Source organism: Brassica rapa, chromosome A01 (genome assembly GCF_000309985.2).
Source record: "Brassica rapa cultivar Chiifu-401-42 chromosome A01, CAAS_Brap_v3.01, whole genome shotgun sequence".
Taxonomy (NCBI): Eukaryota; Viridiplantae; Streptophyta; class Magnoliopsida; order Brassicales; family Brassicaceae; genus Brassica; species Brassica rapa.
In genome coordinates, this window is record NC_024795.2 from 6,024,987 (window position 1) to 6,040,421 (window position 15,435).

Consider the following 15,435-nt stretch of genomic DNA (forward strand, 5'->3'; position numbering starts at 1 on the left):
GATAAAGTTCCTTGGAGCAAAGTGGTTTGGTTGCCACAAGGCGTTCCAAGGTACGCCTTCATCCTTTGGTTAGCTATCAAGAACAGATTGTCTACAGGGGATAGAATGAGACAGTGGGGGATGGTGCAGGGATGTGTGTTCTGTGGAGAAAGAGACGAGACTAGAGATCATCTTTATTTTTCCTGTCCATATTCATACACAGTTTGGGAAGTGCTTGCACGCCGGCTTGTTGGAAATGGAATCAATCCAGATTGGCAGTGGACCATTACTCGACTGCAGCGTATGACCGATAAGAGATTGGATACCATACTTGCAAGAATGTTATTCCAGAGTACAGTCTATCATGTATGGAGGGAGAGGAATGCTAGGCGCCACCAACAGCCTGGTATGAGTACTGATCAGATGAGAAGAAGGATTGACAAAGCCATGAGAAATAGGATTGTCTCCCTTCGATATAAACCGGACCACAAATACGGAGGACTATTAACGCGATGGTTCGAGGCCACTCTCTAGATCAGATCATTCTTTATTTATCATACCATAGCATAGAGGAAACTTAGTTCAATATTTGTACCTTGTACATAACATTATTTCCCGATGGATCAATAAATTTTAAATTTCATCAAAAAATAATCAAATCTATAACTAAAATCAAAGCTTGAAATTTTGAAAATAAAAATATGAAACAAAACAGACATGAAAGAAAAGTTTTTCCACTCTTTCATATTTAGTGTTCATTAAAGTTATGTTTTTTCAATTAAAAATTTTCCATTAATTATTATCCATCAAATTTATAATCTTCATATTAATTTAGTGAAGACTAAAATAAATCAAAAAGATCAAAAGAATACTTAGAAAATAAGATGTCTGAATTGCGATGTATTGTTATTTAGTTATAGTTCAAGTGTTTTACAAATTAAGGTTTTTTTATTACTATAAAATTATGGTAATAGTTATTAACACAAATTTAACTTATGTAACAAATAGATTTTCATGTATTGTTATAAAATAGATACATATTTACATGTTTCTACTTTTAATCGGTTTTGTTCGGTTTATTCGGTTTAATCGGTTATATACCAAACCATATACAAATCCTACGATTTTTATAAAATTCTATATTCAGTTTATATGGTATATACCAAAACCAAACCATATTGTCTATCTTGGTTCGGTTCGGTTCGGTACGGTTTGGTTTTACCATATTGAACACCCCTAGGTGAAACGTAAATTGATGTAGAGATGCTCTTTAACTTTTTTGGGAATGAGAAGAAGGAAAAAAAAAGAGTTAAGTTATATTTTTTCAGAGCATCTCCAAAAAAGAATTCTATTTTGAAGTTTTCAAAACTCTATATTTGAAGTTTCAATATGTTCTTCTCCAAAAGCAAAACTTCAAACTCAACTTCAAAACTATTTATATTTTATAATATAGTCCTTGTATTTGTTATAACTAATTTGAATTCATAAAACTTTTGTAAATAACTAGCACATATATAAACATATTGCAACAATATTAATTAATAAAATGTTCTATTAAATATAAAAATTTAAATAAAAATAACTTAATTAATATTAAACTTCAAACAAAATACCATATTATTTCATAAAATGATTTTCGTAATGCATATATGATCTATTAGTGTATTTCGAAGTAAAAATGACTCTCCACATTTTTACTTTGTAGATTACGAGCTAAAAGTTGTTAAAATCGGGTAATATTGATACTTGTAAATACAATTTTGGTATTTTGGCAAACTAATAAAAAGAATCTAAGTACAAAAATGCTAAAAATATATGAAACACTAAAATAACAAAAAAAATCATGTCTCCCCTCATATACTATATTTTACATAGTACATAGTTTATGTACATATGGAATTCTGCAATATTCTATATTTAAATAACAAAACTAATTGTAAAATTTTAAAAGCAATTATCTGTGCGTTTCGCGCGGAAGACATCTAGTTATAAACTAAAATTGCTTCAATTTGAGAATACAAAAACCATATAATGTTTTCATAAGTAACTGTCGATGGCTTTTTCAGTGGGAAACATACAGTTACTTATGAAAACATTATATGGTGAACCTAGAGGTTCATGGTGAATCCAAGAATAATTCAATTATAAATATTTATAATCACAGAAATTTCAATTTCACTAACAAAGTAACACAAAATCTGTTTTTTTAAATCCGTAGAAATCCCATTAAACATCTGAAAATTTAAAACTAAATAGTAAAAGCTTAAATTCTTCAACAAACCCTAAACTAAACACTATCTCAATGATGCCTTGAGCTAGACTCATACAAAGAAACCACCAAGTCATAAATTTGCGTCAAGCTCGGTTGCTTCAATGGTGGCTTATCAGTACACATAAGTCCAAGTGTAATCCCTTGCTTGACTTTCTCCAACATCCTCTCCTCAACCTTCATCTTCTCATCAATCACTCTCTCTAGATTATCCGGATAATGAACTCTTATGTACTCAAGATACCTCCTGTCTGAATCTTCTTGTGCCTCATCAGGTCTTAGATTCGTAATCATCTCCAAAAGAAACAATCCAAAGTTGAATATATCTGCAAAATAATCCCAACACACAAACACTAAGCTTTTAATGTTTCATATTATTCAAGAAGAGAGAAAGAGTCCTTACTTGTTGATGAGTTGTTTCCATCTCCAATCTTGAACTGGGAGATCAACGGTTCTTGATCCTTATCCGACAACAAAACACTGCTTGTGCTAAGACCAAGTGTAACCTCAGGCCAATGTTCCGATACATAAAACAAACCATCCACAACTCCCATAACAACTCTTAGCCTCCTTCTCCACGAACAAGCCAAAGAAGAGTTCAGCCAAGTCTCAAGACTTTCACCATAAGTCCACTCAGTAACCAAAGCTCTCAAGCTTCTACCATTACACCAACCCAAAACTCTCACAAAGTTCTTATGTCTTAACTTAAAAACCGCCTCACACTCTTCCGCGAACTCACGCCTCTTCTCTTTCGAAACCTTCTCCGTATAAACCTCTATCTTCGCCTCCGTACCATCTCTCAACGTTCCTCTGAAAATATCCACCCCACCGCTCTTGCTCACAAGCTTCTGGTCCGAAAACTCGTCCGTCGCCGCGTCGATCATCTCGGACGTGAACTTGTGGTTTCTCCGACACGTTCTCGGTAAGTAATCAGGTCTTTTCAGACACATCCACCCCAAGCAGAAACAGAGGAGGATCACCGTTATCGGAAATACAATCAACAAGACTAGAACCTTCACCTTGTAACGCTTCGCATCCGGAAGAACACCGGAGTGTACGAAGCTCGAGGCGTTGAACCGTTTGAAGAACTCGGAGTCGGAGATCTTATTATCCTCGGAGAAACGGTTATACGAGAGGTTTAAACGCGTCAAGTTCGCTAAACCGGTTAGGTTCTGAACCGGGACGAAACCGGAGAGCTGGTTGTAGCTCAGGTCAAGGGTTCGAAGCTGAGCGCAAGAGAGGACGTTCGTGGGGAACTCGCTGTTGAGAGAGTTGTTGACGAGATCGATCTCGACGACGGTTAAGGGACAGTACTTCCAGAAGAAGTCGAAGGAGAGGTAGAGAGCGGCGGTTTTGGGGCGGCTGTGGATTCTGATCTTGGGGAAAGACTCGACGCAGTTGGGGTTTTTGGACTCGTTGCAGAGGTGGCTTGCGACGATGGTGGAGCGGAAGATCTCGACGATGTCCATGGGAGAGGAAGAGGAAGAGGAAGTGTTGTTGCAGTAGCGGAGAAGTGGGTTGCGGATGCAGTTTTGGGTGATGGTGTTGGTGAAGTCGGGAGGGGGAGTGAGGTTTGCGAGGTCTTCGAGTACTGTGGCGGAGAGAACTGAGAGGGGAAGTATAGTGAGGAAGAAGATGATGAAGAGAGAAGACGCCATTGGAGAGGTTTGTTGGAGAGGAAAGAAAGTTCTTGGGAGACAAAGCAGAGAAGTAGTTTCTGTGTGTGTATTTGAGGTGTTGGCGGTTATTTTGAAACAGAGTGGGAAGCCCATGTTCTTCTTTTTTGATGATCGTGTGTGTGTTTGGAAACCTGAAAAATATTTTACAATAACTTTTTATTTTCCATAAAACTATTCGTTAGCTACTAAATTTTTAGAAAAAAATTATTTGCAGTAGTTTTTGGTTTTTGATTTTCTAAAAACCACTTTTTAACCAATCAAGATTATTGCAAAATAAATTTTCTAAAATGTAGAAAAACCAGATTTTGAAATAACTACATATTTCTTAACAAAAACCAAAAACGACGTTTTTATGGTTTTCTTTAGCAATAGTCTACATAACCTTTTCTTTTGTCAATGTCTACGTAATTATTTTTTTAAATATTAAAATTTAAATATTTCATTTATTAATATAGCATCCCTTATATACTAAAGCACAAGTCACATAACAAATCAAAATTTCCATTTGGATTTTATAAAATTTAAGAAAAAAAATCAATTAAAACAAGATAATTTTTAGATAAAAACACATCCTATCAGCAGTTTCTCAAAATACTCCACGATCCACGATCTTATTTCTTCATCCCTATACTCCTATATCTCTTAAATTTGACAAATAGGAGAGAGGTTAAACTGCACGTCAAGTCTTTAACTTTCATTGCTCTCCATGGTCTGTAAGTTTGTAACGCAAGAGAGGCCCTGCTCTCCACTTCTCTTCAACTCGATTCCCTGTTCATATACTCCACGGTTTCAACTGAAGCTTTCTAGAAAGAAGGGAAGATGAAAAGCTTGAAAGTGGTTAGATTTTCAACTTATAGTTTTCAGGTGAGTTTTAACGTTGTGTTGATCATATTTTCATGGGTTGGTTATATTTTTTTGGATAATGGCAATATACACATGGATCTCAAACCAGGTTCAGAATAGCTAAAAATAAAATTCATTTTGATTAGGAAAATATGTTACTTGGCTAGATAACTATCCTTCCCTTACTCACCACCTTCATGAAAACTACACCTTTAATCATGTTTGGTTTGAATATAAATCCACGTTATAACTTAATATGAACTCATGTCAAGTCCATTTTCCACATTGACTGCTTTTCTCTTAACTACACAAGAAGAAATATCTCGCACTTGTGTTTTCTGGTTGACTACCTATTAAGCTATTAATTAGTTACTCTATATCATCAAGGAGCTGCAAAACCACATGTGAATGTCATCGCTAATTCACATGATCATATTTCTTCAGTTATAATGGAAGTCCCAGTAAAGAATATGACTATGATTATGTAAGTGTCAATAACTCTGGTAAGGTTTACTTAGTTCAAGTGTCAATTAAGAACATATTTTTTGCAATTTCATTTCAGTTAGTATTTACTCAATGTTTTAGTCATTTATGTAATTTAGATTTTAAAAATATAGCAGTATACATTAAATAGTAAAGATCACCTATTCTCAAACTTAAGTGTAAATAATTTTGATTACTTAAATTATTTGTCATTGTTATGTACTGATTTCTTTTCAAAGAATTATGTTTACATGCTGACTTTTACTGTTTTTAATGTTTTAACTAATTTGTAAGATTATTTAGATGTTGAATGAATTACTTGATGTAAGAAGCCAAAGACATAGATTGCATTCATCATGTTAATAAGAAGAAAAATGTATCGAAAGAAAGAGCAAGACAGAAGTAAATTAAGAAAGCTTCAAACTACCATTTTGTCTAAAACTAAATAATTTATAACAAACGAAAGACAAGTTAGCATATTGGTTCAGACTTCATCATAAGTCTCTTCCAATCACACGTTCTGTTCCCCTGTAATGAAGTTTAACAAAATTTTAATGTTAAAAACGAATTTATAACAATGTAACTTTCTTATATGTTTGTGGTTAATCAGTGATAAATATGTTAATGTTTTTATAGATAAATGTGTTTATATTTTGTAAAGATAAATGTGTTACTGTTTTTATATTTATTTGTATTTTCTTTGGCTAAGTTTTATACATGTAACTTTTAGTTATGTGTATATATAACTAAAATTTGGTTTTATTTACACCAAAAAAATTTGGTTATATTTGTAAACAAATATTATTTCAGTGCGTAGCACTGGGGCAACACTAGTAAATAAGTAAAAAGATATCAGTAATAAAATAATAACTATTCGAAATTACTAAGAATCAACAAAATAATTTGTCTATCTTATAAGTTTAAAATCTAAACTACAAAAAAACTTATTATAGTAAACAAAATATTAAAATATTTTGTAGAATTTTTAACAGTTTTTAGTAAAAATAACTTATATTTTCATTCTTATGTTTAAAAAATGATTAACAATTGGTAATATACCGACCAAAGACTCTGATTCAGATGAAGACGAAAAATATAATAATGTTCATAAATTATATGTAAGGCATTCAAGATCAATTTTTTCATTTACATAAAATTCACAGCGGTTTTATTTTGTATTTGCAGTTTTTGTTTTAGAAGTAATTTATTAAATACTTTTATGTGTGTTTGATAATAGTATTTTATATTATTTTTTCAAAACAAACATTTTACTATTAATAATATTTTTAGTTAATTAATTTTAAATGTAAAAACTAAAAACTAAAAGCCAAAATTTAAAAACAACCATTCATGCTTTGATGAAAACTAAAATCTACTGCAAAATCAAAAACCAAAATTTAAAAACCAAAATCCAAAACCAAAAACCAAAATCTAAAAACTAGTAAAACAATCATCACATCTTGAAAATTAATTTATTTTTACATTGTAATCAAAATTGTCTTGAAAAAGGAAAATTCACAACAAAGAATAATGAAAAACAATTTTCTTCAAAAATAAAAATTGTGACAGCATTCTCTTAAATAATAAAATTTTGTCTAGTTAATTTTTGTTTGATGTTGTCAAAAAAAAAAAAAAAAATTTGAAAACCATCCATGGTCCATCCATAAAACACATGTCATTTATAAGCAGTTTATTTTTACATACACCATAGTTTAAATAAGTTATTATATAATTTATGTTGTTAAATTAAGTTCGTTATAAATTATTAAATAGATTATATATCGATTGAGTTTTATTATATAAGAATTTAAATTATATATGACTTCGTCGATATTAATTAATTTTAATACAGTAATATCAAGTCATTTTAGAAATATAAATCTTTGATTATATTTTTAATATGTATTGCATTATTATGTTACTCCAAGATAAATATATACTTACAGTTTAATTTTTATTACCATAATATGTATAAATAAACATAACTAATGAAAAATTTATATGTAACTAAAATTTAATTTTATGTATTTAAAATTACTAATGAGAGATTCTGAAATTTAAAATGAAGTTTTAGGTAAGTATTTTCATAACTAGATTGCACTAAAAATATAATAGAATTTTAATATTATATTACTAAAAAACCTACACCACGGAAAGTAAAAGTTTTAAATAAAATTACACTAATGATATTTTATTACATTAATGAGAGAATTTATTAAGGTGAGTTTTTAAATAAAATTACACTGAAGATATTTTGTTCACATTAATGAGAGACTTTTGTAAATATCTAACACTGACAAAGGAAGAAACGTTATTATTGTATATAGAATTATTATTATTTTCAACACACAAAGTCAACCATAACTGATTCTGAGTTAAAAAAAAAATTAAGTTTGTTTTACTAAAAAACAGAAAAGAATTAAGTTTTGCAACAGAAAACAAACCTTATTTAAAAATATAATATTTTCTTCTGCAGATTTTTCTTCTACAAACTGAAACCATTGGCTACAACAATGTCTTGGAGTTTCACTTTTCTATTTTTTAATTGGATTATACTAGTTAATATGAAACTTTCTTAAATCTTCCTTGTATGGAATGTTTACATATTCATATAGCTCAGTTACTTGTGCATTACTTTGTGCACATTGTGTATATATATGTTTCCTCTTCTCTGCACTTATTTACATTCTTCAAAAATAAAAATAAATGAAGGAAGTACTTTGTGTTCTGTTTTTTGTTCTTGTTTCAGTTTCATATGCAAAAGTAACGAAACCAAACACTGATAACTTCCTCCGATGTCTTCGTTCTCGGACAAGTCCAGAGTATCCGATCACCGAAGCAATCTATACCCCTGATAATTCCATCTTCCTGACATCTTACCTGTCCTACGCGAAAAACAAAAGGTGCTCAGACCCTAACAATACAAACCTAATAGCCATCATTGCTGCAAAACATGAATCTCATGTTCAGGCAACCGTGGTCTGCGCCAAGTCCAACGGAGTCCAGATCCGAACCCGTAGCGGTGGTCACGACTTGGATGGCCTCTCCTACGTCTCATCTATACCTTTTGTCGTTCTCGACATGCACAATCTCAGATCTATTACCGTTGACGTGCGCAGCAAGAAAGCTTGGGTTCAAGCTGGAGCCATCATGGGAGAGCTCTACACAAAAATCGCTGAAAAGAGCAAAAAGTTAGCGTTTCCAGCTGGTATCTGCCCAACGGTTGGAGCAGGAGGCCACATCAGCGGTGGAGGGTATGGGAATCTGATTAGAAAACACGGTCTCTCGGTGGATCATGTCGTTGATGCTCAGTTAGTTGATGTCAACGGCAAGATCTTGAACAGATCTTCCATGGGGGAAGATCTGTTTTGGGCGATCCGCGGCGGTGGAGGTGCGAGCTTTGGCGTTATTCTCTCATATACAATCAACCTAGTTGAGATCCCAAAGACTATAACAGTGTTTAAAGTCAACAAAACATTAGAACAAGGAGCTACTGATGTTTTGTACAAATGGCAGCTTGTCTCTAGCAAGTTGCCTAGAGAGCTTTTCTTGAGAGCAATGCCTGATCTCAAAATCGGAGCGAAACCAGGCGATAAAACCATCGCGGTTAAGTTCTACGCTCAGTTCTTAGGCTCATCAGAGAAGCTCATGAAGATCATAAACAAGAACTTGCCTGAACTAGGGCTAAAACGTGAAGATTGCTATGAGATGAGTTGGCTTAATACGACGATGTTTTGGATGAACTATCCGGTTGGTGCACCAACGAGCATTCTTCTGGATAGACCATCCGCTCCACCAGGACAATTCTACAAGGGCAAATCGGATTACGTCAAGAAACCGATCCCTAAAGAAGGCATGGAGAAGATTTGGAGAACAATGTTGAAGTTCAACAATGTGTGGATGCAATGGAACCCTTACGGTGGAGTGATGGACAAGATTCCGGCGAATGCCACGGCGTTTCCTCACCGGAAAGGAAACTTGTTCAAGATTCAGTACTTTGCGTTATGGACCGACGCAAACGCTACGGATGCTAATCTAGGTTTGATGAGAGAACTCTATGGTGTGGCGGAGCCGTACGTGTCAAGCAACCCGAGAGAGGCGTTTTTGAATTATAGAGATGTGGATGTTGGAAGCAATCCTAGTGGAGAGACGAATGTTGAAGAAGCTATGATCTATGGATCGAAGTATTTCGTGGGGAACTTGAAGAGATTGATGGATGTTAAAGCTAAGTGTGATCCTGATAATTTCTTCAGGTACGAGCAGAGCATTCATCCTCTTCTTGCAATGTAACTTTTTAATGTGATTTTTAATAATCACCATTATTAAAAGATAAAACTTAAATGTTGTTTGGTTTTGTTAACACTTACAAAATTGACAGTAACAAACGAGTGAAATTTTGTAACGTTTCTACGTACCCAAAAGAAGTAAATTAAATATTGCAAATTTTCTTAGACACTTTAGCCATTTGAGAAATTTTCCAGTGAGCCAAACGCAACTCAATAAAAAGTAAATTCAATGAGAGATTAAAAAAGAGATAAAATAGCACAAAGTTAACATTACTGAAAATTAATAATCACAAAATATACATTTATGATCAAAGTTAATATTTTTCTTAATATATGTAAAAAACAAAAAAAAATCTACTAATATGCAACAAATGGAGTAAATAGTATCAATTAGAAAGTTCAAAAAGAGAAAGACAAGATAATATTGTAGATTTGCGAATCTTAAAAATTTAATCACTAAAATTAAATCATAACAGATTTTCATCAAACAAAAGGTATGTTTCTTGAATATACTAATGAAGTTTCACCTCACTTAATAAATCATAACTTTTCATCAAACTGTCTGTTTCTTTCTTGAATATATAAACTAATGAAGTTTCACCTCACTTTACGTTTTCACTAATCTGTTGTATTTAATTCCGTCATTAATTCAGTTTCCAGACTTCTTAGCTTTACAATTAAAAGTAAAACCCATTTGACCAAAAATAGACTCTCGAATTAATTTTCTCTGCAGAGTTTTTTTGTATATATAAATCACAATGCCAATAAGTACATAAAACAAATAATTTAGACTTCGAGTTCATCAATCGAGCAAAAGATGAAAGTAGTTTTCGTTATGTTTCTTGCTATGCTTGTTTCAGTTTCATCACAAGCAGTAGTACAGAAACCAAATATAGGAAACTTCCTCCAATGCCTTCGTGATCGGAGCGATCCGAAGAATCCCATCACAAAAGCCATCTTCACTCCCCAAAACTCAACCTTCACCTCGTCTTACGTGTCATACACGAAAAACAAAAGATACTCAAACCCTAACGACACAAACCTAATAGCCATCGTTGAGGCAAAACATGAATCCCATGTTCAAGCAACTGTGGTCTGCGCTAAGTCCAACCGAGTCCAGATCCGTATCCGAAGCGGCGGTCACGACTACGAAGGCCTTTCATACACCTCTTCCCTGCCGTTTGCAGTTCTCGATATGAACAATCTAAGGTCTATTACCATTGACGTGTCCGGCAAGAAAGCTTGGGTTCAAGCTGGTGCAACCCTAGGAGAGCTCTACACAAAAATCTCTGAAGCGAGTAAAACGTTAGCGTTTCCGGCTGGCGTTTGCCCCACTCTAGGAGCCGGAGGACACATCAGCGGCGGAGGGTACGGAAACCTAATGAGAAAATACGGAATCTCTGTGGATCATGTCGTCGATGCTCAGTTAGTTGATGTCAACGGCAAGATCTTGAACCGTGCCTCCATGGGAGAAGATTTGTTTTGGGCTATTCGCGGCGGTGGTGGCGCCAGCTTCGGCGTTATCCTCTCGTGGACCATCAACCTAGTTGAAGTCCCAGAGACTATAACAGTTTTTAACGTTAACAAAACGTTAGGACAAGGAGCTACCGATGTTCTGTACAAATGGCAGCTTGTCTCTAGCAAGTTGCCTAGAGAGCTTTTCTTGAGAGCAATGCCTCAAATCACAAAAGGAGCGAATAAAACCATCGCGGTTAAGTTCATCGCTCAGTTCTTAGGCTCATCAAAGAAGCTCATGGAGATTATAAACAAGAACTTACCTGAACTAGGGCTAAAAGGCGAAGATTGCTACGAAATGAGCTGGCTTAATACGACGACGTTTTGGGCGGACTACCCGGTCGGGACATCGACAAGTGTTCTTCTGAAAAGGCCATCTACTCCGCCAGGAGCGTTCTTCAAAAGCAAATCAGATTACGTCAAGAAACCGATCCCTAAAGAAGGTATTGAGAAGATGTGGAAAACAATGTTGAAATTCAACAACCATGTGTTTATGCAATGGAACCCTTACGGTGGAGTGATGGACAAGATTCCTGCGAATGCAACCGCGTTTCCTCACAGGAAAGGAAACTTGTTCAAGATTCAGTATTTTGCATTATGGATAGACGCAAACGCCACAAAAGCTAACCTAGCTTTGATGAAAGAACTCTATGATGTGGCTGAGCCGTACGTGTCAAGCAACCCGAGAGAGGCGTTTTTGAATTATAGAGACATTGATGTTGGAAGCAATCCTAGTGGTATGACAAATGTTGTAGAAGGTAAGATATATGGATCCAAGTATTTCGTGGGGAACTTGAACAGATTGATGAATGTTAAAGCTAAGTATGATCCTGATAATTTCTTTAGGCATGAGCAGAGTATTCCTCCTCTTCGTGCAATGTAAAATTATTATTATTAACCAAATAATTTGTTAAGCATGCATTAAATTAAGCTCATGTCATAACATATAGCAATATAGCATAATCCTCGCAAATTGGCGTTCATGCTCATTTTTCTAATGACATTTTTATCTACTAAACTCCACAGTTTCACATTCCATATGCTTGCAAAATACTCTTTCAAGAGCTTGTGTCAATGTCGATTGCACCACAGATGCTTAATAAAGGCCTGAAATCAGCTAAAGGCAAAAAGTGAGAGTTTGTAAACATTCGAGCTTTCTTGTTTTCTTTTGTTCGCATCTTTGTGAGAAAACTAAATTTTAAATGTGTAACGTTTATTTGGTATTTCTGTTGAAACTATAAAACCAGAGAGTTTTATATAATATTCAAAGCTTTAGCTATTATTGTTCTCATGTGGAACCAAAAATATCCAACCTACGATAAGTGTGGGAGGTAAAATTGATAAATAAGGTGAGAAAATCCATTGGGCCATCGATAATAACTTATTGTTTTGCTGAGAATCACAAGGGGCATGTGAAAACAATTATTATATTTTTTAAAGAGTTTGGTATTTTGACTCTCTTATATGTTAGTCGTAGTACTCGGACACCTCCATGATGAAATACCTTCTCTACTGAGAGGAGGCTCTGAATGTAGCGGTAGTCCTTACATTGTTAGAACACCTTTAGTGAAGCTCTCTCAACACAGCTCTCACACATTAAATAATACTAGAAAGTAAGCGTAGAAGAGGAGAGAGGTAGGAAAATCAGGAGAAACGTTTCACAGGGAAGAGATGATGGACCACTTTTGAGGTACTCTCTTTCCAGTTGATGTAAATGATAAAGACATATTTTGATCAAACAAATGCAACAAAACAAATCTTATGTATTTCCAGAGATAAATATTGCAATTAATATGAAAGAGGGATGTTTAAAGTGATAACAATAATATGTTACTACATAACACAAGAAAGATGAAAAAAAAAAAAGAGCTTAGAGGAGTTGAATAGTGCACTTTGATGAAAGTTTGGGAAGATTCATTAGATTAGCTCGCAGGAACTCAGCATTCCCTTTGTTGTCCGGATCAACACCAACTTTTACAGTTTCAAGACATTTCAAATTTCCCAAGAAATGTCTCATTTGTTCCACCTCTTGAAAACAACCTCCATAGTTTGAAATCTCTAGCACCTTCACTGGACATGTCTGTAGACAACATATTTTTTTCTTCTTTTTCATCTTCTTACTATTTTTCAGACTTGGATTCTGAGGGTTACAAGCGCATGCATCTCCACATCTATTTGTTACTTTGTGAACAAGACCCTAAAAAAAACATACAAATTTAAGCTATGTTTATTAAAAGAAAAAAAGAAAAAAAAAGTATATACCTTGAAGACTAAAGTTTGTAGATTTGGACAAGACTTGAGCAAAAGTGGCATTACTTGCCAGCCATTTTGATTGTTACTCTCGATAGATAAATTAAGAAGGTTGTTGAAGATAGGCATGGATTTACAACAGAAATGAAACACCTGATTCATTACCAAAATATAAGATAGAGAAAGTTGATTGATTATAAATAAATAGAAGGAGGACTGACCTCAAGGGAATCAGGAGACAAGTGAAGGGTGGTAATGTTTCTTATAACAGCAACAAGACATGTAACATCACCGAATATAGGCGGGCTTGGATCATCATCATCACAAAGAGAACCACTACAATCGTAATAATAATCATCATCGTAATCATAATGACTAGTTGACCTCCATAACTTGAGACTCAGCCTTGCTTCGACAAGAGAATCCAAATCACCAACGTCATACTTTCTAAAGACAAGACTAGAATAGTCAAGGTAGACGAGACTTGGTGCTTGGAAACGAACTGTTTGGCAAGCATTTTGGAAATACTCTAACAAGAGATAGTAGTCAATATGGTCAGGAACATGCGTAGCAATCACAAGACGCTTGATGGATGCATGTTCCACAACCGTACCCCCCCAAAGTGGCCCCATATCTGAAAAGTCCCCATTGCGTATGGTTAACTCTTCCAGCACAGGACAAGCATGGATGATTCGGGGATAGGATTCAATATCAAGCGCAACCATCAGAGAAAGTGATTTGAGGGCGGGGAAAAACACATCCAGAGATTCATCAATATCTTCATCATCACTATCTTCACCATCACTATCTACATCAATATCATAATGACCGGAGATTGTGAGCTTAAGCAGTGTGTTACTCCTAAGTACCCTAGGTTCTATGTTAACAGTAGACCTACTGGCTGGGGCGTACAAGTGTAGTTCCAATAAACCTTGTTCCATTGCAGTCCAAATCCAACGGTTGAGACGGGCGGATTCGTGGTTGTGACTCATAGTCTTAGCTACACGACAGAGAGAGAATGTCTTGATGGCGGGAGAGTTGTGTAGCAGAGCAAGTGTCTTGTCTACGAAATCACAGAAGCGTTGTGAACCTTTTGTTGCTTCTTCTTCGTTAGGATAGACAACCATCGACTCATCAAAACTAAGCCTGTCTACAAGAGACAGAAGATTCCTCCACCTCTTGGACAGAACCGATGTGGAAGCAGCCTCTTTTGTCGGAACTAGAGACAGGAGTTTGCCAAGAATCTCATCTGGCAAACTGCTAATTGAATCCCCCATAGCCAAATTTAGTATCGACACCTGAATCAAACAGTAGAAGCGTTCCAATCTTAAAAAACAAATCTCAACCAAAAACAAACAAACAAACAAGAATCACAGATGATAATCTAAATTGAACGAGAGAAGAAAGGGTGAGACTAAGTTTTGGATTAACCAAAAGAAAAGCTTACAACGTCAGAGGAAGAACCAAGAGCCTGCCTGAGCTTGACGATATAATTGAGCAGCTGCGGTTTTCTTTTTCTTTTTCTTTTTTGACAGAGAACACAAAGAAAGTGCTTTTATACTAGTAGATAAGTTTCCAATTATCACGTTTTTCTATTTTTTCGTTATATCCTTTTTATCATATAAAACTGGATTTTCTATAATTGATAGAGAGATATTGATATTAATTGTTGTGAGTAGGCTTGGAACTTATATCCAAAAGCTGGATTCGATCCGAGATCCGATTCAGAACCGATCCGAAAATCAGGATATCTGGAAGGCCGAATACGGATCCAGATAGTAAAATATTGGATCCGTTAAAGTCGGATCCGGATCTGGATATCTTGATTTTTTAATCCGGATATCCGGATCCGTAATTTTTATTAATAATTATTTCAAAAGTAGCAGTATCTATATATAAAAACTAAATTTATTTATTATATTTTCATTTTATAATAGTATATATAAATTTTATGTAAATTTTGTAATATTATACATAGAAATAATTAAAAATATTATATATATATATATTTTTAGTTTTAAATTATTGTTAATAGTTTATATATATATTAATATTATTTTTTTATTTATTTTAAGAATCTAAATCCAGATCCGGATATCCGCCGGATATTATAATTTTGAGAAGAATATCC

At 34.3% G+C, this 15,435-nt stretch overlaps 4 protein-coding genes across 6 annotated transcripts; 2 read left to right on the forward strand and 2 right to left on the reverse strand.

Moving 5' to 3' along the window:
- Positions 1-2,166: 2,166 nt before the first annotated feature.
- Positions 2,167-4,009, reverse strand: LOC103858359 (putative leucine-rich repeat receptor-like serine/threonine-protein kinase At2g24130). The gene is made up of 2 exons (XM_009135706.3): positions 2,652-4,009; positions 2,167-2,574 (listed from the first exon to the last, which is right to left on the reverse strand). Exons 1-2 carry the CDS (start codon positions 3,904-3,906, stop codon positions 2,279-2,281), a joined length of 1,551 nt encoding a protein of 516 aa, XP_009133954.1. The 5' UTR covers positions 3,907-4,009; the 3' UTR covers positions 2,167-2,278.
- A 3,833-nt stretch (positions 4,010-7,842) lies between these two features.
- LOC103858368 (berberine bridge enzyme-like 17) lies at positions 7,843-9,638 on the forward strand. The gene has a single exon (XM_009135718.2). The coding sequence runs from the start codon at positions 7,960-7,962 to the stop codon at positions 9,541-9,543; it is 1,584 nt and encodes a 527-aa protein (XP_009133966.1). The 5' UTR covers positions 7,843-7,959; the 3' UTR covers positions 9,544-9,638.
- A 245-nt stretch (positions 9,639-9,883) lies between these two features.
- LOC103858377 (berberine bridge enzyme-like 17) lies at positions 9,884-12,037 on the forward strand. The gene has a single exon (XM_009135730.3). The coding sequence runs from the start codon at positions 10,357-10,359 to the stop codon at positions 11,935-11,937; it is 1,581 nt and encodes a 526-aa protein (XP_009133978.1). The 5' UTR covers positions 9,884-10,356; the 3' UTR covers positions 11,938-12,037.
- Positions 12,038-12,797: 760 nt separating this feature from the next.
- On the reverse strand, positions 12,798-15,103 carry LOC103858387 (F-box/LRR-repeat protein At1g48400). Of its 3 annotated transcripts, none has more exons than XM_033274329.1 (5): positions 14,752-15,103; positions 14,203-14,602; positions 13,526-14,097; positions 13,317-13,457; positions 12,798-13,251 (listed from the first exon to the last, which is right to left on the reverse strand). In XM_033274329.1, the coding sequence occupies exons 2-5, from the start codon at positions 14,579-14,581 to the stop codon at positions 12,925-12,927; spliced, it is 1,419 nt and encodes a 472-aa protein (XP_033130220.1). In that variant the 5' UTR covers positions 14,582-14,602; positions 14,752-15,103; the 3' UTR covers positions 12,798-12,924. The 3 variants fall into 3 exon arrangements, with proteins under 3 accessions (XP_033130220.1, XP_009133995.1, XP_009133988.1); XM_009135747.2 differs by having other exon boundaries at positions 13,526-14,112; positions 14,752-15,100; XM_009135740.2 differs by having other exon boundaries at positions 13,526-14,602; positions 14,752-15,101.
- Between the last annotated feature and the right edge of the window lie 332 nt (positions 15,104-15,435).

Coding starts and splice junctions, on each gene's coding strand:
- LOC103858359 (XM_009135706.3), bottom strand. CDS start 3,906: ATGGCGTCTTCTCTCTTCATCATCTTCTTCCTCACTATACTTCCCCTC. Junction 2,575..2,651: donor TGGAAACAACTCATCAACAA/GTAAGGACTCTT, acceptor ATTATTTTGCAG/ATATATTCAACTTTGGATTG.
- LOC103858368 (XM_009135718.2), top strand. CDS start 7,960: ATGAAGGAAGTACTTTGTGTTCTGTTTTTTGTTCTTGTTTCAGTTTCA.
- LOC103858377 (XM_009135730.3), top strand. CDS start 10,357: ATGAAAGTAGTTTTCGTTATGTTTCTTGCTATGCTTGTTTCAGTTTCA.
- LOC103858387 (XM_009135740.2), bottom strand. CDS start 14,581: ATGGGGGATTCAATTAGCAGTTTGCCAGATGAGATTCTTGGCAAACTC. Junction 13,458..13,525: donor TGTCTCCTGATTCCCTTGAG/GTCAGTCCTCCT, acceptor GTAATGAATCAG/GTGTTTCATTTCTGTTGTAA. Junction 13,252..13,316: donor TACAAACTTTAGTCTTCAAG/GTATATACTTTT, acceptor TGTTTTTTTTAG/GGTCTTGTTCACAAAGTAAC.